The 20,364-nt window shown below is 50.5% G+C and overlaps 6 protein-coding genes across 6 annotated transcripts; 3 read left to right on the top strand and 3 right to left on the bottom strand.

Moving 5' to 3' along the window:
* Positions 1 to 2,038: 2,038 nt before the first annotated feature.
* SCP_0607490 (hypothetical protein) lies at positions 2,039 to 3,928 on the bottom strand (the record flags this gene model as incomplete). Its single annotated transcript, XM_027759881.1, has 7 exons — positions 2,039 to 2,099; positions 2,226 to 2,421; positions 2,489 to 2,575; positions 2,817 to 3,099; positions 3,147 to 3,417; positions 3,474 to 3,559; positions 3,620 to 3,928. 7 exons carry the CDS (start codon positions 3,926 to 3,928, stop codon positions 2,039 to 2,041), a joined length of 1,293 nt encoding a protein of 430 aa, XP_027615682.1.
* Positions 3,929 to 4,901: 973 nt separating this feature from the next.
* SCP_0607480 (hypothetical protein) lies at positions 4,902 to 6,515 on the top strand (the record flags this gene model as incomplete). The annotated part of the gene is made up of 2 exons (XM_027759880.1): positions 4,902 to 4,988; positions 5,043 to 6,515. 2 exons carry the CDS (start codon positions 4,902 to 4,904, stop codon positions 6,513 to 6,515), a joined length of 1,560 nt encoding a protein of 519 aa, XP_027615681.1.
* Positions 6,516 to 12,399: 5,884 nt separating this feature from the next.
* SCP_0607470 (hypothetical protein) lies at positions 12,400 to 13,156 on the bottom strand (the record flags this gene model as incomplete). Its single annotated transcript, XM_027759879.1, has 5 exons — positions 12,400 to 12,557; positions 12,615 to 12,665; positions 12,722 to 12,781; positions 12,857 to 13,084; positions 13,141 to 13,156. 5 exons carry the CDS (start codon positions 13,154 to 13,156, stop codon positions 12,400 to 12,402), a joined length of 513 nt encoding a protein of 170 aa, XP_027615680.1.
* A 1,665-nt stretch (positions 13,157 to 14,821) lies between these two features.
* Positions 14,822 to 16,475, top strand: SCP_0607460 (hypothetical protein; the record flags this gene model as incomplete). The annotated part of the gene is made up of 3 exons (XM_027759878.1): positions 14,822 to 15,112; positions 15,175 to 15,282; positions 15,339 to 16,475. The coding sequence occupies 3 exons, from the start codon at positions 14,822 to 14,824 to the stop codon at positions 16,473 to 16,475; spliced, it is 1,536 nt and encodes a 511-aa protein (XP_027615679.1).
* Positions 16,476 to 16,814: 339 nt separating this feature from the next.
* SCP_0607450 (hypothetical protein) lies at positions 16,815 to 17,252 on the bottom strand (the record flags this gene model as incomplete). Its single annotated transcript, XM_027759877.1, has 1 exon — positions 16,815 to 17,252. One exon carries the CDS (start codon positions 17,250 to 17,252, stop codon positions 16,815 to 16,817), a length of 438 nt encoding a protein of 145 aa, XP_027615678.1.
* Positions 17,253 to 19,393: 2,141 nt separating this feature from the next.
* Positions 19,394 to 19,558, top strand: SCP_0607440 (hypothetical protein; the record flags this gene model as incomplete). The annotated part of the gene is made up of 1 exon (XM_027759876.1): positions 19,394 to 19,558. The coding sequence occupies one exon, from the start codon at positions 19,394 to 19,396 to the stop codon at positions 19,556 to 19,558; it is 165 nt and encodes a 54-aa protein (XP_027615677.1).
* Positions 19,559 to 20,364: the final 806 nt, after the last annotated feature.

Raw genomic sequence — 20,364 nt, 5'->3', positions numbered from 1 at the left:
CCCTGACCTGGTCAATTGATCTGTCGTTGGTTGGATAACATATTCTCGCAGAAGTTTTTCCAGCGCTCGATTAGATTAGTCGCAGTATTCGTGCAGTGTCGTTGATGCCGGCATGCTGAGGCGCTCGTCTCAAAGATCAGAGTGGGTGAATCAAGGACGAAATATGAATTTCTCACCGCACTGTACGGGCAGCTACAGTAAGCCAAACACTTCGGCCCTCACTTCTCCGCATATTCCTCATGTAATCTTCTCTAAAAGCACATCCTCCTCGTCGCCATCCGGCATCCGTCGTCGAGAAAATGTGGTGGTGTCCACCGGTGATGGCATTGAGCTGTGGCGCTATTGAAAAGGCTTTGGGCTCTGGGCACCAGCGGTATATGCACATGATCCAGGGGGGTTGGTGTCATAGCACTATTATTGAAAGGACGTCCCAGGCCGACAAGCGTTTCAGGTAAAATGTGGAGAGTTGAATGTTTAAGTTGAAGGTTGAGATCTTGAGAGGTCAGCTCTAGCCGAGCGCAGGAGGACAGCCAAAAAATCAGCGCGACGGAGAATGTCCTAGACATGACCTTGAATGAATAAAGTGCAGTCAAGTCAGTGCGTGCTGGCGATCGCTGAGGAAGTCAAGCTGTGGGCGCTTTCGGAAGGTGGAAAATCACGTGGGCGCGCCGGGCCAACTCAGTCACTGCAAAACCGAGAAAATCTCGGGGCCTCAAGAGCCTCCTGAGACGCCACTTAACTGAACTGTCTCTGGGCCCGAATAAGGTGTGCGTTCGACCCCGAGAAAAGGCAGGAGCGGCCACCTTTTCGGCGTCTTCGCACCGTCAAGTTGTGACGTCTCCTGAGTCAGAAGATGTCTAGCATAGTCCGTCTTCCGACTCCAGAGTAGTTCATGTCATGTATATCCAAAGTCTTGAATTAATCCTCTTTTGCATCATCTTCACCGGGAGATTCTCTCAAGATGCAGTGTATTGGCAGGTAGATAATTCTGATTTTCTACATATCCTGCAGGAATTGGCACGCTAGCCCGCCCCCGCCCCGCCCCCGCCCCCGCACGCTGCGCCGCCTGCACCCCGTCCGCCTCACCCCCCATCGCGCGCTGCCCACCCGGGCTACTGCATTTCATTGCTTCTGATAATTAGCCGATCGTGAGAGACGCTTGCAACGAACCTGTTCGACGTTGAAAACCCAGAAATGAATCAAAGCCGCGGCGGCCCTGCGAATGCACCGGATCTTTTTAGCGGCCATGAACAAGGACCCAGTAACATTAGTTCACTCACCTTGTAACGGAAGTTAGCCTGCTGATGGGTGTTTGGTCATAAGCTCACCAGCATAGTTTTTATCCTGCGAACACCGGCAGTGAGCACGCGTACAATCGGGGGGGAATAGCGGCATATGCATACCCTCCAGCATCATATCCTCCGGCATTCTCGCAGCAAGAATCCGGCCTGCAGTCTCTCAGTGCCATCCCGGGGTTCCATGGCATGGCAAACTTCGCGGCACCGACTTTAATGCCTACGGGTCCCGCCTCCGGTCCTGCATCATCAAACTTTCAGTCATACAATCATGTCCCGACACCGTATGGTACCTCACTGGAAGCTTCGCCAGTCACCTCTCGTCACCCGACACCTGCGCATAGTGCGGCATTGTCGTCACCGACCAGCTCATATTATGCGCCTCCCGGGGTCACTGGAATGGTCCCTCCCTCTAATCCCGCGGTCTCGCCGTACTCTCGATCATCCAGCGTCGGCATGACCACACCAGCTGTCAGCACGTCGAGAGCTCATTCGGTCAGCCATAGCACTTCGGAGACGCAGGGACACGGCACACCTATGACCAATCGCGCGGCTATTGCGTCATTTCCACGCTCGTCTATAGAACAAGCACGCCTTTTCGACGCGCCACAGTCGGAATTTGATGCTGTAATTCAGAGCATGCAGCAGCAAAGAGACATAATGTTTGCGCACCTGAAAGCCGCACAAAGTGATATACATGGATTGAACGTACGTCTTAGCAACTTGGAAAAAGAGCACGCCGATCATCTTGAGAGCTGCGAGAGTGCACAAGGTGGTAGGGCGAAGGCGAATTCAGCGCCGGTACTAGCGAACGAGCATCCGCAAATGAAGGTATATATTTAGCAATAGGTATTGGCGAGAAACTGCTGACAGACTTACCTAGTATATATTTAGCAATAGGTATTGGCGAGAAACTGCTGACAGACTTACCTACAGCGACTCATCCATTCGATGTCGTGGTCGCTCTTGGGTATTTCCGAGAAAGACTTTGAGAGCCTGTCACAACACAAGCCACTCGAGGACGGTAAGGATTTTGTAGAACTTGAAGATGGTACAAAAACTTGGCATCCTCGCTGGTTGGATCGTCTGGACAACGTGACCAACAAGCGATTCATCAACGCCATCGCTACACAAGTGTATGAGAATGAAAAAGTCAGTGATTCATGTACTCCATGTGATGACACAGGGCTTACCGCAACTGGGCCACGTAGAGCATCCGAGCTCTCGGCGACGAGGGCCACATCCCGGCAGCCTCTTTTGACCTGGACAAGATGAAATCACTAGCCCAGGACTACGTGTCAAACCTTGCAACCCGATACAAGGAGCGACAGAGTACCGCAGGAAGTTCGAATCGTGAGAAGAGGAATCAATCGGGAAAGGCTCGGAGTAAGAGGGCCACAGTACGTTTCAGTCTAGAAAGACTCAGGCACGCTATCACTCACCCAATGCTTAGAAAACGAAGAATCGCAGACGGATGGCTCACGTATTCGAGAAAATACATAATGTGACGGGTGCACTTACTCTTCTTGACACCGATTTTGCGTCGAGTACCCACGAGGTTGATGAGGTAAATGCGAGTGATGACACCAAATTGCGGCGAGCAGACCAAGGATGTGCTGCTAACGGTGCGGCAGTTATACCTCGCCAATGGCGTCGAAAACGCGTGAGGAGATCTGTGTTGCTTCCGTAGATCAGAGGGTAAGGTCAGAACCGAGTACGGTGGACTCGATGGGACCGTGGTGAAAGCCGTATGGGCGGGAGATGGAACAGGGGTTGTGGAACTAACATACGCTCTAATGCGAGCCTACCAATCATGAATACACAGGATGGTATAGAGAACGAGCCACTCACCATGACGTCCTGGGTTTCTGGGGTGCAAGGCCGTGGTTGCGAGAGAGTCTGCACATCCAGAGAGGCGTAGCCATCCCCCTCCTCCGAGGGCGCACGCATTTCCGAGTACATGGACTGACTCTCGGGGGTACCTTCTCGTGATGCCTCTAGCTTCCCGTCACTGCGGTCCGTGCATGATTGATGTGGTATGAGAAACTCCTGTTGCGGGAGTTGACTGTATGCTTGTAATGTCAACTGGTGTTGCTCTTCGTCAACATGATGCAGCAAAGAGCTAAATATCCCGAGTGAAGATGTCAGAACAAACAAAAAATTGAAACATCGACTCACCGAGATATGGGACTGATTGTGTGGTTCGGAACAGGCTGTGCATACAGAGTAGTAGTCTTGGACTCACGCGGCACAAGAATGATCATCTACAATTTTTGCATACTTATTTTCAGTTTGGTATAGATATCAATATACTGTGAACTTACCATATCGCGTCCATTCACCTGAAACACACCCTGCGGAATGGTAACTGCTTGCTCGCCGGCCGCAGGATCAAAGTAAACCTGGATTATGTCCGCCAAAACTGCATGTGGAACGTCGATATCGATATCTTCAAACCCGCTCGACGCCTGCTTGCTCTCCGAGAGGCTCATGGCAGCCTTATGCATCGCGAGCTGCAGGACTTCTCGCACGAAAGACGGCGAGAAGTTACTTGGTATCTTGGTAATTTGAAGAGGCCAGAGAAAGAGCATCTTTGGCGTACGGAGACGACCTTGCACGGGCCATACACTCATCTTGGACATAGACGAAGATGTAGCTATTGCAGACACAGAAGATGTGGAAACAGGCGCATCTTGAGAGCCAAAGAGATACCGAATAGATAGTGTTATCAATGTGTCTTGGTAAAGCCTAAGATACACTACTTCAAAAATCTTCGGTGTCCGATAACACGAAGTGAAACTCCGAAGACGCCGCGTACAACATCTAACCGGCGCGTCTTCGGCCCCTACGATTTTCTGGGTTTTGCAGTGAGTGAACTTTCGCTCAGCCTTAAGTTCACATCTCTACAAGAGCTGTCTCAAATCTTCGTGATAGCTTCTTGTCTTCTGTCAGTAACTTGAACTGCATCCTCTTTGCTTCGCATTTGAGTCTATTCCAATTAACGGCACCTGCAGCAGGTTGTATATCTGTCCGCTTCCTCGTGCATTTCTGAATGAATCTCTCGCATCTGGATAACTTGGATGAATAATGTTTATGTCAAGGCCTCCGCTTTGGTCCTGGGTGACGGCATAAACAGATTTTTTGGCCGCTTCTTTCTTCCAACGTGGCGTCAATGTCATCCATTGTGCTTGCACTGCATTGTCGCTCGTCCGTCCTTTGACAACGCCTCGTGTTTACCTCGAGCTCTACAAAGTAAGTAACGGTACATATAACGTGCAATGTCGGTGCAATTTCCAGTCCAACATCCCACTTTTCTCGACCGTCCTCTGCCCATACAGCAGGCTTCCTCTTTCCATGCCGTGCAATAACACTATAGTGACCTTGCGATCTGCTGGTGACACAAGCACTGCTAACTCCCCCAGCGCAGATAAACGGTCACAATCCCCGGCAGAGCGGTGTCTTGGAATCTCTGAGCTGCTGCTGTTGGTCGCCAGATATTCTGTGGCCACTGACTTATCTCCAAGCTTGAGCAGAAGCACCCTGGCCAGCCTCGCTCGGACTTGCAGGGCCACCTTGGATCCTGCTTTGGACGTTCTGTGGGAGACAATGTACACGTTGGTGCCTCTGTTCAAGACGCTTCCGCCGGACACATGGTACGACATCCCTGTCAAGGATGGCCTCTACAGTCGATTCGTGAGTGAAATGCTTTGTGATGACTCTAGTTAGTTGGTAACATTTTTGTGGCAGCAACTGGTAGGGTTTCCCGACGTTGACGCTCGTCGACTTGCACAGTTAGAGAGCGGTCAGATGCACCTCACTCGATTTCTGGGTAAGATGACGACTGTGGATGTAGACATCAAACGGTTTGCCCATTACTCGGCGCGGATTAAGAACCTCCACTGGACCACCTTGGATGATATCGCCATTCCGACGCTGCTGCATGTTATTGGGAAGTGGTCATCTCCCGGTGGTTCTCTTCCTAACCTGCGTTCGCTCAAGTGGACATTATACAATCACGAAGTTAACTGCTTGGTTCTCAAACTGCCCGGTCCCGCCATACGGTCAATTGAATTGTCCCACATAGATTCCAAAATGTCTTCACGTGCGCTCACAGGGACGAACGTCTTTCTCGATCACATGCAACTCGACCAACTGGTACTTAATGGTTCTTCCAGAAATCCAACAGCGGAGGACACAATTATACAGCTCGTGCGGGCCACGAGCGTGCTTCAGAAGGTGTCTTTTGCGAATATATCAATGACAGTCACTGCTATATGTGCTCTCGCTGTGTTGCCGTCTCTGACGTGGGCTCGGTTCTGCGTGCGCTCTGAGGACCTCAGGACTGCTGTGATACCTCGTGGATTTTCCCATCTACAGCATCTCTACATCACGCCGGACACGCTAGGGATCGGGACACTCAATTTGCTCAAGAGTCTCCAATCACCATTGCAGCGGCTCGTTCTAGAACCGGTGTCTTGTCCATTCGCGAGCGCATTCCACGAGCACCTCAAGTTCCTCGCTCTGTCGCCATTCATGTACACCCTGCTTGAACTTTGGTTCGAGGTTCGCTGCAAAGGGCTAAATCACGAGCACCCCGTCGTCGACAACGTGAAACCATCGCTCGCCTTCTTCAAGATAACATCTGTGGAGCTGGCGCCGCTGCTGAATATGGGACAGCTAACGCGCTTGTCAATCCGTTCACCTCATCTCGCAGTGGACGCGCCCTTCCTGGCTCGCCTTGCAGTCGCGCTCCCGGTGATCGAGAGGCTGCACGTCGGACATGGTAACAGTTTCTCCTCGGAGACCCGGCCCCCCGTCAACCCACGAGCAGACAGAAGCACGTTCATCCCGCTTTCCAGCCTGCTGCCCTTTGCGGAACACTGCCTTCATCTGCGCGAAGTGGGCTTCGACATTAATGCGGATGAACAGGCTGTCGATTCCGCTGCGATGCCCAGAGACGCGTGGCTGTCGCGCTCCAAGGTGCGCCAGCTGTGCGTGTACAGGGGACATATTACCGATGCGACAATCGCCCTGCGGTACTTGCGGCACTTGTTCCCCCAACTTCGGGCGTTGAGTCACACCTGGAACGAGTGGCCGCGGATTCCATTGTTGCTTCGCGGTAAGCAGACGAAACGTTGGTCGGAAGTCTCGCGTGCGTTATCTGCTGGACAAAGCGCTTCCGCCACCAGTGCCACCGAGGGCGGAGTAGTATGGAACTAGTACGTCCGAACGTTGTCGTGTGACACACATATATAGGACAATTTTGGTCCGGACACTAAGATAGTAGAAATTCCTAAGTACGATGCAGATCATCGCAATAAATATTATTACAAGCCCTTCTCGCCCGCAACAGTCATGCCAAGCTGCTTTCCCGCTTGTGGAAAGACCATCGATATAGTATAGCGAAGGCTTCTGAGTCGTGTTGAAGAGAAACGTAAAAGTGATAACTTAGGAACCACGCGAGCGACCAGGAAAGACGAACCATGACAGTTGTTTACCCATCCAACGCCCGATAGCGCCTGCGACTCCGAAGGTGCATCATCCTTGTCTCGTTCTGTGACGCATAGCCAGGAGCAGCGGGATAACACTTTATGGACGGAGCTCACTTCACGTTGGTACAGGAGGCAATACTAAGCCGTACTGTGATCGTCGGATCAGCGGTGCATGAGATGAGCCCTGTTCCCTTTCAAGGACGAGGGTCGATAAAGCAGGCGAGAGGGCATCAGACCGAGATGTTTCGGGGGGATCAGTATGAGGGCGGGAGTAGCGGAGACAGACAGGATGACGAGCGGAAGATTGGCAGGTCTTGAGTGACAGCATAAATAGAGTGTAATTGTTGACATTGCGAGACATGTCCACGACGACGATACGGTGGAGAAGCGGGGAGCGACCAAGGCGGACGAGTGCAACTCACGGAAATATGACCGGGTCGTGCGACGTAGGGGATAAACGTATGACAGCCAGAGTTATTGGTAGTCCAAGGGCAGAAGGGGGTGACCTGTCGATTGCGCGTACTAGCAGCCATCTCATAGCTCCACCGCCGCAGTCCGTATTTCACAATGTTCAGTAAGAAATATAGGTCAGGCCACGAGAAGAGAATCTACGATTTGCGAGCATACACACTAGCGTAGAAAATCCTCCGAAAAAGACTTTGGAGATCACCCACTGCGGGAGAGGCAGAGAGACGCCCATCGTCTCATATCAAGGTCCTAATGGATGCATAGCTGAGACCTTGCTGCCGACAGAGCATGCGTAGCGTTTCTTCCATTCGCGATAAGGGTCGGGGGTATCGACACCGTTATTAGGAGGGCCAAACGAGACGCGTGATCTGAAAATCCAAATCCGACCCTCTGCATAAATTCGTGAACTGCGGAGACAAAGGTCGAACATCGGATAAATAACGCAGGTGAGCGGACCCGTATGAATGACTTCTCATGACTTGAAGGCGCTTTGTTAAAAAGAGCGCCTCACGACTTGGAGCACGTGGCGTATGGTGCTGAGTTACGAAGAGAACGCACACTTCGTATTCTCCGCAGCAGAACATGAATTCATGTTCGCGCTCTCCTTGACACCAAACATTAACTCGCGTGTTTCCGCTACTTGTGCATGGATTTCATTCCTGCGCACCGTTGTCGTTAGACTCTCTAGGAGGACGACTGATGACTCTCGGCTGACGTCGGGGCTCGTCGCCAGAGGCTGATAATTTCTTCTGCGGCCATACGTGAATCAGCGAAATCAGAAACGAGAGAACCCACGTCTATGTAATTCGCTTTCCATAGCGTGGGTGAGACCATTATTGCGGGCAAGACCACGCTATCCGCTGCACCACTTGTGGAGATGACGTTCGCTCCGGATACGAGACGTAGTGCACCGCGCGTTCATTTCCAAGTTGTTGGATGGGATCGTTCTGGTCATAGTAGCAAGGAAAGAATACTCAATAGGCATTTCGCGACCGCTCCGCACAGGCATGCCAGATATGATTAAATAAATATGAGGAGAAGCCACATATGTATCTGCAGAAGTACGGTCGTGGCTCGTGACGCGTGACACAGGCGAGCGCCTGATTACGGTAAGATACATGATCGATTGCTTCCGCCACTTCTCGTTCTGTACCCCTACGTTGACTGACCATTGTAGTCTTCCCCAACTTTGTACTGACTCGGACCTCTTCACTACACTCTGCATGCGATCCAGCTCACTGAATTCCAGACCATGTTCGAATCGCGGATTCATTGCGGACGACGCTGGCTTCGAGGTATGTCCCTGACTGGAAGTACGAGGCGGACTGAAGCCTACCGTAGGAGAAATGATATCGTGAAACGTTCGCGTGAGACACCGCTATACTATTTAGTATGCATCTATTGACTAGCCAGCACTCGACAGGTAACCATGATTGGCTAGTGCGAGTCAATGCGGTGAGCTCAGTTGCTATGGGTAAATAGTTGATATGAGCATCAGCTATATACTCCTAGCAAATTGGCTCCATTCGTGGCGGTCTGAGACAGCTCAGCATCAAATCAAGTCTATTCGGACTAGCTCCATTTCCATGAACTTTTGCACGGTTTGTGTGGAATGCCCGGTCCACCCATTGAACCTTACCGTCCTACTAGAGGCAACGAACGATCGGTGGCGGATTCCTAGCGCCCGAAGTTGGGACTACTTCGTACGGTTTGTGGCTCGAGGATAATTGACGTGTAGTACACTCGTGGGCATGCTACCAGTAAGATCACTGTAATGTTGTATGGGGCATGACAGTGACGACTTATCCGGAGAATACAGGATTGGCCAAGACTGGTCAAAAGTAGACGCACATTCCGCGTAGGTAAACCAGAAAGAAATATGGTGGTTTAACTTTCACTCAACCCAGAAGCCACATATCTGCGAAGTGTGGGTGTGCAGCCGAGAGCATACTATAGATCGCGGTGATAGCGCTCAGCACAGGAAGATCCCTGATAAGATATCGATGGAGGCACGGGGATCTTTGGAGTTAGTCGATAAGGTGTGCTTCCTCTTGTTTTCTACGTTGACTGACCGCAAATTTACTGGCTCATATTTCTCCACCCTCCACCGTACGATGATACCATCCAGCTTACTAGACGCCAGGCAAGCTTTGGTTTACAGATTCTGAGTTGGTGGCGACGCAGCTTCGATGTATACATGCAGGTCAGCAAGTACCTCAGTTACGGCTAACTGAGGCTTTATAGCAGAAATATTTTCGTGGCAGACAGTGTTCATGAGATACCGCAGTATTATCATGCTCTCCATTTATTGATTCTCGTACTCCGCAGGTAACCGTGACTGTGCGCAGAATACTAGCTCCAGTCATTGTCATGGGCTTGTTTATTATGGGTGAAAAACAAGCAAAGACTCTGTTTTTCCACCGACCATCGTAGTCTTCTCCAGATTTATACTGACTCGGACCTCTCTGCCGCACGGTGCATGCGATCTAGCTTATTAAAATCTAGGCCACTTTTGAAACACGTATTCATTACGGGCGACATAGACTTCGAGGTATGCATACTTGTCCTTGAGTTGAAGTACTTCAGATGCGGGCTGAAGCCTACCGCAGGAGAAACAACGTCATGAATCACCATTCATGTGAGAAACTGCTGTGCTATCTAGTATGTGTTCGTTGACTAGCCAGCAGATAACCATGGTTGATTGCTAGTGCCGGTCAATGCGGTGAACTCCTTTGCTATGGGTAAACAACTGGTGCAAGCATCAGTTGTGTACTCATAGCAGATTGATTCCACTTGTGGAGGTCTCAGACGTCACAGCTTAGTATCAAATCAAGTCCATTGAGATTAGCTCCGTTTCCGTGAATTTTTGCAACGTCCATATGGAATCGCCAGTCCTCCCCTTTGGAGTCAAACGATTTTTTGCTTTCCAGCTCTGTCTTACGTTTTCTACCGTTAACTGGCCATCGTGGACTTCTGTAAACTTAGAATCGAAGCCTACCATCGGAGAAATAACGTCATGAAAGACCGTCCGTGAGGGCCCGCTGTAATGTCTAGTATGTGTTTATTAATTCACTAGCCAGTACTCCACAGGTAAACATGATAGACTACTGGTGCCGGTTAGTCAATGCGGTGAACTCATTTGCTATGGGTAAATAACTCGTGTGAGCACCAGTTATATACTCATAGCAAATTGGCTCACTCATGGAGTCTGAGTCAGTTCAACATTGAATCAGGTCCATTCGGATTGCCTTCATTTTCATGAGTTCTTGGAAGGTTTGTGTAGAAATGCCTGGTCCGCCCATTGAACATGCGCACCGTCCTGCGGGAGACGATCGGTGACGGATTCCTTGTGCCCGAAGTTTGGGGCTGCTTCGTACGGTTTACGGCTCGAGGAGGATTGCCGTATAGTGGGTAACTTGTCGGCATGCTGCCCCTAAGATCACTGTAATGTTGTTCGGGGTAGTACAGTGACGCATCGGAGAAGACAGGAATGGCCAAGACTGGTCCTAAATAGATGCACATTTTCGCGCAGGTAAATCAGATATAAATATAACGGTTCGACATTCAGCGTTCAACGTTCAACCCAGAAGCCACATACCTGAGGCTGTGGATGTGCAGTTGCCAAAGAGGGTACTGTAGATGGCGATGATGATACTTAGCGCTCACACGGAAGATTCCTGATAAGATAATCGATAGAGGCTTTGCAGTCAATCGATGAGTCGTGCTTTCCAACTCTTCTCTTGCTTTCTACGTTGACTGACCATCGTAGTCTTCCGTAATTTACTGGCTCGTATCCCTTCACCGTACGATGATGCCATCCAGCTTACTAGTCTCAAGGCAAGCTTGGGTTTATTGATTCTGAGTTTGTAGCGACACAGACTTCGACGTATACGTGCACGTTCTCAGCAAAAACTTCAGTTACGGCTGACTGAAGCTTCGTAGCGGAAATATTTTCGTGGTAGACTGTCTTTGTGAGATGCCGCAGTATTATCCTCTCTCCGTCTATTGATTCTCGCACTTCGCAGATAACCGTGGCTGTGCGCGGACTACTAGCTCCAGTCAATGCCGGGGGTTGTTCATTATGCGGGAAAAGCAAACAACTCTGTTTTACCACCCATAGCAAATGTGGTTTATTCCTGGAAGTCTTCGATGGTTCGCTGTGCAATCGAGTCCATCCAGAGTCCTCCCGTTCCTGTGGAATCTCGTGGGTCGAAGGCAGTGCAGCGCATCTGCAGGAGGTCGGTATATACAGGCGAGACCTCATACGATAGACGATCGATGGACGGATGGTCAGATCGGTTTTTGCTTCCCACTGCTCGTTCCGTGCCGCTACATTGACTGACCATCGTCATCCCCAGATTTATACTGGCTCGGACGTTTCTACAGCACGATGCATGCGATCTAGCTCACTAAACTGCAGATAACGTTTGAATTGCGGATTTATTGGGGGCGACACAGACTTCGAGTATGCGTACATGTCCATGACTTGAAGCACTTCAGGAGCGGACTGAAGCATACCGAAGGAGAAATAACATTGTGAAATGTTCATGTGAGATACCACTGCATTGTCTTGTATGCATCTGTTAACTAGTCCGTACTTCGCAGGTAACCATGATTGACTGCTGGTGCTGGTTGGTGCGGTGAACTCATTTGCTATGGGTAAATAACTAGTACAGGTACCAGTTATATACTCATAGCAAATACGTTCAACTTGTGGAACTCCGAGACAGTTCAACATTGGACTAGATGCATTCAGGTTATCTCTGTTTCCATGAATTCTTGTCTGGTTCATTATTACCCAACATTGATAGCAGTCTTGTAGGATTTGGACACAGCTGCTGCCATGATAGTGTCATGTGTGCTATAGTGCTGGTCACATTGCTTCTCATGTTCATGTGTGCTTTCTGGTTATGATGACATCACTTTCTTGGCATAATAGATATCTTCCAGATTTCTGTCTCTTAATGACCATTCAGGTAATTTTGTATCATCTTTACTAAACCTTCTCAGTATAATCATTTTAGAATATAGATTTAAAACAGGATGAATAGTCACATTCATATATAGAACAGACTTTGACAGTCTCATGTGAGAGACATTCAAGCAAGATGAGATAACTACACATGAAGGTCTGCCTGGTAAGATTACAAAACATTACCAGGAATTCTGTTATGGGTAAAATAACTAGCACAGGGGCTATCCAAGGAATCTGATATAGTACTGGTATCCTTGATGTGCTCAGGGAGGCCCATCAGTCCTAGACCAATCAGAGGAACATCCTCATTCCTCTCAAACAGTGGATCTAGACATAACATACATCAAACACGATTGACATATGGTTGGAAGGCAACAAACGTACCATACACGGTGTCAAGTGGAAAGTCTGACAATTGTATCAACTCAGGACGTGCTGGATGTGACAACAAAGCGTGAGAATAGAGTTAACAATGATAAAGGTCCACCTACGTGCGCAAGGACAGGGGGAGGTCACTGCAGGGTCCGGCACTGACCCACTGCTAATGACAGCTGGAGAGTTCAGAGCGAAACCGAAACAAAATGATGAGCTGGCACAGATCACGTTGCGTAGTTCCGATTGCTTACCCTCCTCGCTCTCCTGGATCCCTTCAGCTGTCAAGCCCGAAGGTACCGCAACCTCAGTGGCCGCATCCTCGTCCTCCATTGACGCATCCCTCAGGATTTCTGTGACGTCTGCGAATGCGTTCTTCTGGGATTCCGCGACAACTTTGTCCTCGTCGTCGAACGGGAGGGCGGTGATCGGCTTCGCGCGGAATACGCGGGAAAAAATATAGAGTTTTATTGAGGGTAAAACTGAGTGGATATTGGGCTTTCAGTCATCCGAAAACCAGAAAACAATGAAATCTGACGTTTGTAAAACGACATTCTCCACGCGCAATGCAGGATATAGTGAGAGGTACAAAAGTTCGTGGTTGAAAGACAGCAGCGGCGAGACCACCTTCCCGTCTTTAAACGCCGAATGCTCCTCCGAAACAGACTCCGAACGTGCTGTTCACACGAGTACACAGTCAGAAGATCAGTCCTGCCATGCGAATCGAGCCGCAACGCACCGCATCAAACACGGGTTTCCCGCACGGAGGACCCTGCCATACGAGCGTAAGATGTTCTTACAGCCAGTTTCTGTACTTAGAATGAGTAAGACAGCCCTTAGCTTGGTGAACAGGTAGCGACGAGTGAATCCACCCGCCTTTCCGCGCATGTGGGTATCGGCTTCCGCGAAGAGCAGCTCATCTGGGCATCGGCTTCGCCTAGTCCTTGTGCCGTACATAGTATTAGCATGATGCGTCGGTCGCAATCGCAGAACAAGGAATTGAACAAAACGGGATTAGCTGGAAGGCCTCGCGGCGGCTAAACTCAGAGTGTACGAAATGATTTGAATAAAATCGCAGGTGGAACTGGCGAGGAGATTCTCCGAAATGTCAAGGGATCTCACCTCAGCACTAGGGCACACCACCGCGACAGCGACAAGCCAAAACAGTGGAGGATCATACTGTCAGTAGTCCTCATTGATCTGAGGGACTAGGTCATAATCGGACAGGTCCCACCGGCGAGGCTGACATTAAGACAGCAGTCAAGGATAATATTCCGTTAGAAAACCAGTATAACGGAATACGCAACCACGCTTTTACCAGTCAAATGCTTTGGAAGAGGAAACCCGCGCTGATGAGGAAAGCCTCGGGAAAGCTGGCCAGCCTCAGAAAATACCACTGCTCCACGGGCAGGCATAGCAGTACAAAAGTTTTTCATATTTCTCCACATACATTTGGGAGACGGTTGATCAGCAATGATTCTCGTCGACATCTGAAGCTCAAGCAGAAACGATCATAAGTGCAGCGTAGGGGCGAGGAGTCATCCCGATGTGGTTAGGGTTCCAGCGCAGCGCTGCAGGCTCGGAGGCTGACCCTGTACAACGCGAAATGGATCAAGGTTAGTGGGCATCTGTGATATATACATATCTTCAATCTGCATATTTCTTACAGGCTATATTAGCGGCCGTCCTTTGCTGAATCTGAAACCTCAGAGTTCAAGTAAACTGCAATGGTGAAACGACCGGCTGTCGAGTCTGCAACTGCAAGGATCTACTCTTGGGCACGGTCGATGAGTTCTCCTCTGTTACTGGTCAGAACTAATTTGTTGTATGCAGGCAAGTCTAGGAAGCTTTGCGGTACCGACATGTACGGTGAATCTGGCGATAGACAAAGCTGTGGCAATACAAATCGACCGTCAACATATCCTTTAATTCTGTACGACGCCACGTCGATTTCATTCCTCGGTAACATTTGAGTTTGCGACGTTGTGGCGGTGTTTCTGACTCAAAGCGATTCGAGGACTGCGTCAACGATAGGCATGCCATGCTTGTTTCGTTGTCATCGAGCCCATGTTCGAATCTGGTTTTCAAGCAATTGTTATCTCTATTGTTCTGGTTGCACAGCATCGAATACTCTCAAGTATATAAGCGCGTCTTTCTTAGTTCTTCTGTTCGCCTCTTCCCCCCACAGACAGCATCAGTCGTCCTCCTCTCCGTCTACCATGCTGACCCTTCAGAACTTCGTCTCGCGTGTTCGTCACGGTGGATCTAAAGAACTACAACTCTCCCCGATGGCAAGATGCCTGCAGATTGACGAACTCGTACGGCCCATCATCTACATGATTTACGAAACAAGTGGAAAGCGCGAGGTGGCACGGATAGCCAGGACCTGCAGAGCGATCTGTGCGCCATCGTTAGACATCATCTGGGAGGACATGGACAAGTTGTTGCCCCTGTTTAAGCTGCTTCCTCCTTACTCATGGGAACTAGTGGATGCTGGCAGAGGCAAAACTGTAAGTCTTTCCTTCAACCACGTCGCCTTGTTATCATCAACTCTTTGGTTTGATTACTGCAGTACTCGAGGGATTTGAGCAAACTTGCATGGCGTGCGATCAGTTCGAGGTGGGCGAGGTGGCACCACAAGGCAGCATCGGAGAAGCCTCCTACATCGACTCAGACGTTCGTAAGTAAATAATTTCAATAAAGTGAGGTCCGGCTATTAATCGTAAGGCATTTCAGCGGTGGCTAGGCTTCCCCTCCAACGTCGAATGGTCTTCGCGCGAAATCGATTTGAAACCCTTCCAAGACTACGCCTCACGCATCAAGACATTTACATGGAAGTCCGGGACGCAGAATAACTTGACGGTTTCTACGATACAGTCAGTCTTTCGTGAACTTGGGTCTACAGCGGTCCTTCTCCCAAAATTGCGCGTGTTACACTGGAAGATGCCGCGAGACGACCTTTTACCCCTCGCGACACGCCTACCGGGAGAAAACTTGGAGAAGTTGGTGTTGTATCACAATGCCACTCCTGTCGTAGTGAAGACTCTGAAGGAGCTGCGGCTCAGTTCACGCCTGTGTAACCTCGAGTCCTTGCAAATAGGCGTGCCTATGTCGAAGGAACTAGGTGATGAAATGGCGCAGGTCCTGCAAGGCACAAAGAGTCTCCATCGACTGTATTATGTGTTCAGTTCTATCCCACTTCTCGTAGTTCAAGCTCTAGCGGAAAGACAAACCTTAACGCATGCCGAGTTCGGCGTGGTGGCGAAGGACCTCTTGGAATTGCAAGCGCTCGCCATAGGGAACGCGTTTTCTAACTTAATAACTCTCACTCTGCGTCTGGATACACTCGCGGAAGGGACACTTGCGCTTCTTGGTAACATCTCCTCACCGCGCCTGAAGGCACTTTCCGTCGAGGTAGAAGACTGTCCTACAGCCGACACCGTCCGACACCACCTGGAATGCCTCGTCAAAACGCGCTTTATTCGCGAATTAGTCGAGCTGAAATGGGTCATGGGACAGTTCGCGTGCTCGCGTGACCAGATGCACACTCCTCAGAAACGTCGGGAGCTCTTGATCACCCCATGTACTCTGGAACCGCTGCTTCACATGGGCAGGCTCAAGCATCTGGTCGTCAAAGGCCGACATCTGGCGTTGGACATGCCCTTCCTCGAATGTCTCTCCGTGGCCGTCCCAGATATCATTGAGCTTCACTTCAAGCACTTTTCGTTGTATGCCCGGCACGGTGAAACTGCCTGCACCTTCTTTAAGCTATCTGATGTGCAGTTCCTCCGCGACCGTTGCCACCATCTCCGTGTGGTTGGACTCAACCTGGTCGACTACGAGGGTTGGCGCGAAGTCCGCGTAAGAAATTGATATTACAACCCCTCAGAGCGTATCATCCTCGTCCTGCGAGAGAATTGTGGGTTTTCCTTTGGTACCATAAATATATTTTCGAGACACAATAATTATACTTTGAACTTCATGATGGAGAGGAACTCGTTATGCAATGGTATATCGCCTAGTCGAGGTAACTTACTGCGATTGGAGGAGACGCTGGCGGACTGCTATCTTCGCACGCCGATCCGCATGCATTGGGGCTATCGCGCTGCCACGAAGGCTATCGCTCGAGCAGAGCACTGAAATCGCACTGCGTTCCGCCGCTTTCCAGTCCGCGGAGTCACAGGTCGTCAATAAACACGGAGCACGAAGCAGTCAACCTGCGAAAGCGATCCCGAACACAGGACTGACCTCCTTAGCGTGGATTACGCACAGTGTTTGGGGCAGAAGACGGTATGTGGGCAGCCTGGCACTCTCTTTATGAGGATGGTTATCATCGGTCTTTCTGCTAGACGTGCGCTCTGGCTCATGCGTACCCCCTTGAAAGGCAATACCGAACAGACGAAAATCGGTCAACCAGGAAGCACTCGCGTCATCAACTGTTTCATACGCCCCAATATCCTCAAAGCCCGTTCTTGCTCGGGTCGGCCACTGCATCTTTCCTATCTCAGGTGACCTCCGTGTGCCCTGGCCTCTCGACCACAAGAAGACAATGCGGTAGCACACGGTGGCTGCTGCTATCGAAGACGGGACATGATCTGTCTGGCGCTGCAGTGTGCGCACCAGGTACGAGCTAATTGCTGCACTCGTCATTCTGCTGCGAACTTCTCGATTCCAGACATCGGTAGCCATCCTCCTTAGTGGTGAGTTCAATGCCCCGCTGTGGCGGTGCTTGTACAACGTACTCATACATAAATGCAGGGCGCGTGGGGCTTTGAATAGGAGCGCGCATCTGCATGCAACTCGACATGGACAAGACTAGGAACCAGTGAAGGCGCACGAATAATCACGAGAAATGCATTGCAGAAAACGCGGTCGATCGGCTCGCAGAGGCAGCGCACGATCTCCATATCGAACGCGGCACCCATGCAAGCTGCCAGGGACACCCGGTGGTGCGTGCAACTCGCAAGCGCATCGTCCCTGTCCGATTCTCCGAACCAACGCGATCTGAGACGCTTTGTACAGGGAGTCTAGGCCGAGTCGCGTTCATATGCCAAAGTCCTACGGGCATAACGCTACTTCCTCTGACTTTCATAATCCAGGCCTGCGAGATGGACTCTGTCCGAGTTGCGTGGGCGTCAGAGTAGGCTGTTAAGAAGTAGCAGAGATGGACGGACGGCGTGACAAGGTGGACACGGCGCGGCAAGGAGACGGCGGACATAAATATCGTGATCGTCAACCGGGCGAGACAGCGAATTGCGGCAGAATAGGATGAAGAGCTTATGGAGGGAAAAGGGCAGACGCGCGAGCGTCACTGGTCCACGGGCAACATAGCCAAGTTGTGCCACACGCGTAGTCTCGAACCTCGTATGAGAGGCCTCTGAGAGGTCCCCCGTGGGAAACGTTGAGTTTGAATATTGACGTCGGCGCAACGGCAGCTTGCCCTCACATGATTTGCACATGATCATGACGCGAGCTTCTGCTCGGGTGAACGCCGAGCTCCCTCTGTGCAGTAGGAAAATAAATGCATTGCACAATAGTTCAGCCGGCGAAAAGTGCTGAAAAAATTGCCACTCATTTCCTGGAAGCTATGCAAAAATTTTTGTATGCGTCGTATGTCACATTGCCTCCTTCACATCTCAAGTTTTGTACGCATTTTGGCCGCGCCGTCGGCATGGTCAAACTCCGCCGTTCCCACGGGGGACCTCTCAGAAGCCCCTCATACGAGGATCCAGCCTCTATATAGAGGAACGACTTTTTCTTCCTATATACTAGAGGCTGGTTAACGAGCCTACCACACGCGTATACTGTAGGTTTTCGACCAATCCGGACGGTCACAGGTCACAAGGACCTTGGCCTGTCCGGAATCCGACACTCTGTCCGCGGTCACACAGGTGGTGTCCGGATGTGACTATTAGCTGTTCCGGACGGATTTTCCGGGGCCTGCGGCACGAGGACACTCACAACATGCAGGGAATGCTGCAATGCTAATGACACGAAGGCTAACACACAGTTAGCCTTCAACACCCCCTCCATGGCGGCAAATAGCTGCAGGTTGGCCGGCCTGACGGCCGGCAGGTGTCCGCAATATCTCATGTGTCCGCTGTCACGTCTGACCTGTCCGCCTGTCCGGATCGTTGCAAACCTGTCCGTGGTCACACCCCCGTCCGGATTGGTCGAAAAGCTACAGTACTCCGAGTATCGCGTCTCTTACAGCAAAGATCATATCGATAGGCCCATGGTCAAAAAAGCGTGCGGAGGCGGCCTTTGGGCGGTCTGCGAAAAGAAAGCTCCCGATAGGTGGGACCTTAACTGCCTACACCCGGGCGCGAGCGGCCCAGGCGGCGTGACTTGGTGGCACCACAGTGCATGGTGGCGCCACCACCCACCGGAATTTCCGGAGCGTTTGATTTCGCAGTCCGCTCTGTGAACGGATTTTTTTGGAAGGGCCTATCGATATGATCTTTGCTGTACTGCCAGCATTATCTTTACTACTTTCACTGATTATTGACAACGTCAGTGCTTCCTGTATCAATTGGCTCTTAAGCTGATGCGAATTTTCAGCACCGTTGTCACGGTCCTCAGAGTCAGGATCGCCGGTTGGGTGTCGACTCACGACCAAGTTCGCCAGTAGTTGCGGGTAGGCAGCCCAAGGATCCGGAGCCAGACCTTTGAGCTCAGCGGAGAACTCAACGAGTAGTTTCCGGAGAGGCAGGTTAGAAAGATTACTCCCATCCCAACTGATTGTCCTCACGGGAGCGAGCAGTCAGTCGAGTCATTTAACTAGCTACGAGATGCCATCAAGATCCCATTGCAACGGTGGCACGCTGGGCGTGCTCCAAGATGTTGACCGTGAATTGAAGCAACAGGTGTTGGAGGAGACCAGGTTCAAGGATGACGACTTAGGCTTGGTCACTGTTTGCGACCCATACTTTGGAGCCAGGAAAACGGTGAAGTAGATGGACGCCACCCAATGATTGGTTGTGATGTTATGTTTTTTCCAGCGTTGAGTTTATCGCGTCTCGATGTTGATTCGTATTGATGGTACTTACAGCTAGTACATATTCCTTTTTCCGAATGCGAGAAACACAACGGTGTTGATGAACGACAGAGGTTTCCATATCCAGCACTGTGGTGTCTAGTCCGAGTCTGACGGTGCGTCGACAGGCCAGGATTCCGGCCGTGGATTCAACAGCTAATGCCACATCTCCTCCCATCAATCAAGGACGTTAGACTGGGACTATGGCGCGTCGTAGCAGGCCTGATGCCAATTTTCCAGCTCGAACAATTTCACACTACGTTGTCTCAATCCACAGACAAGCACATTCGCGATGGCCGCCTTAACTCATTCTGCGCAAACAAAGACACGAAGTAGGTATGGTCTGTCTTTCCAAATTGTCCTCGTCAGAAAGCACCTGTTCCAACCCAGTCCCTCCTGCCGATGCTAAGGATGGATTACTCGCATTCCTGCGATCTTTTCAATGCACACAAATATATGCACGCTTATCTCTTCGTCGACTGTGAGTCTGTTGCAGTTGGATCATGTGCGCGTTTGTGTTGATTGCGTGTGTTGTAACCTTCGAGGCCAGAACGTTGCCTGAGACTATGTCAGAAGTTAAATCGTCTACACCACAACGCACTCAGCTACTTTCATCCTAATATCATGCGTCCCTCTCATCTGTGACCTTTAGGCCCTTTTCTTACTGACGAAGTTTGATTTTGCAGCCTATCACACTGGGTTGGAGGAACAGACAAACGACAGTGG

The sequence above is a fragment of the Sparassis crispa genome, assembly GCF_003851025.1.
Source record: "Sparassis crispa DNA, contig_000005F, whole genome shotgun sequence".
Lineage (NCBI taxonomy): Eukaryota > Fungi > Basidiomycota > Agaricomycetes > Polyporales > Sparassidaceae > Sparassis > Sparassis crispa.
This window is presented reverse-complemented; position numbering and strand designations above follow the sequence as displayed.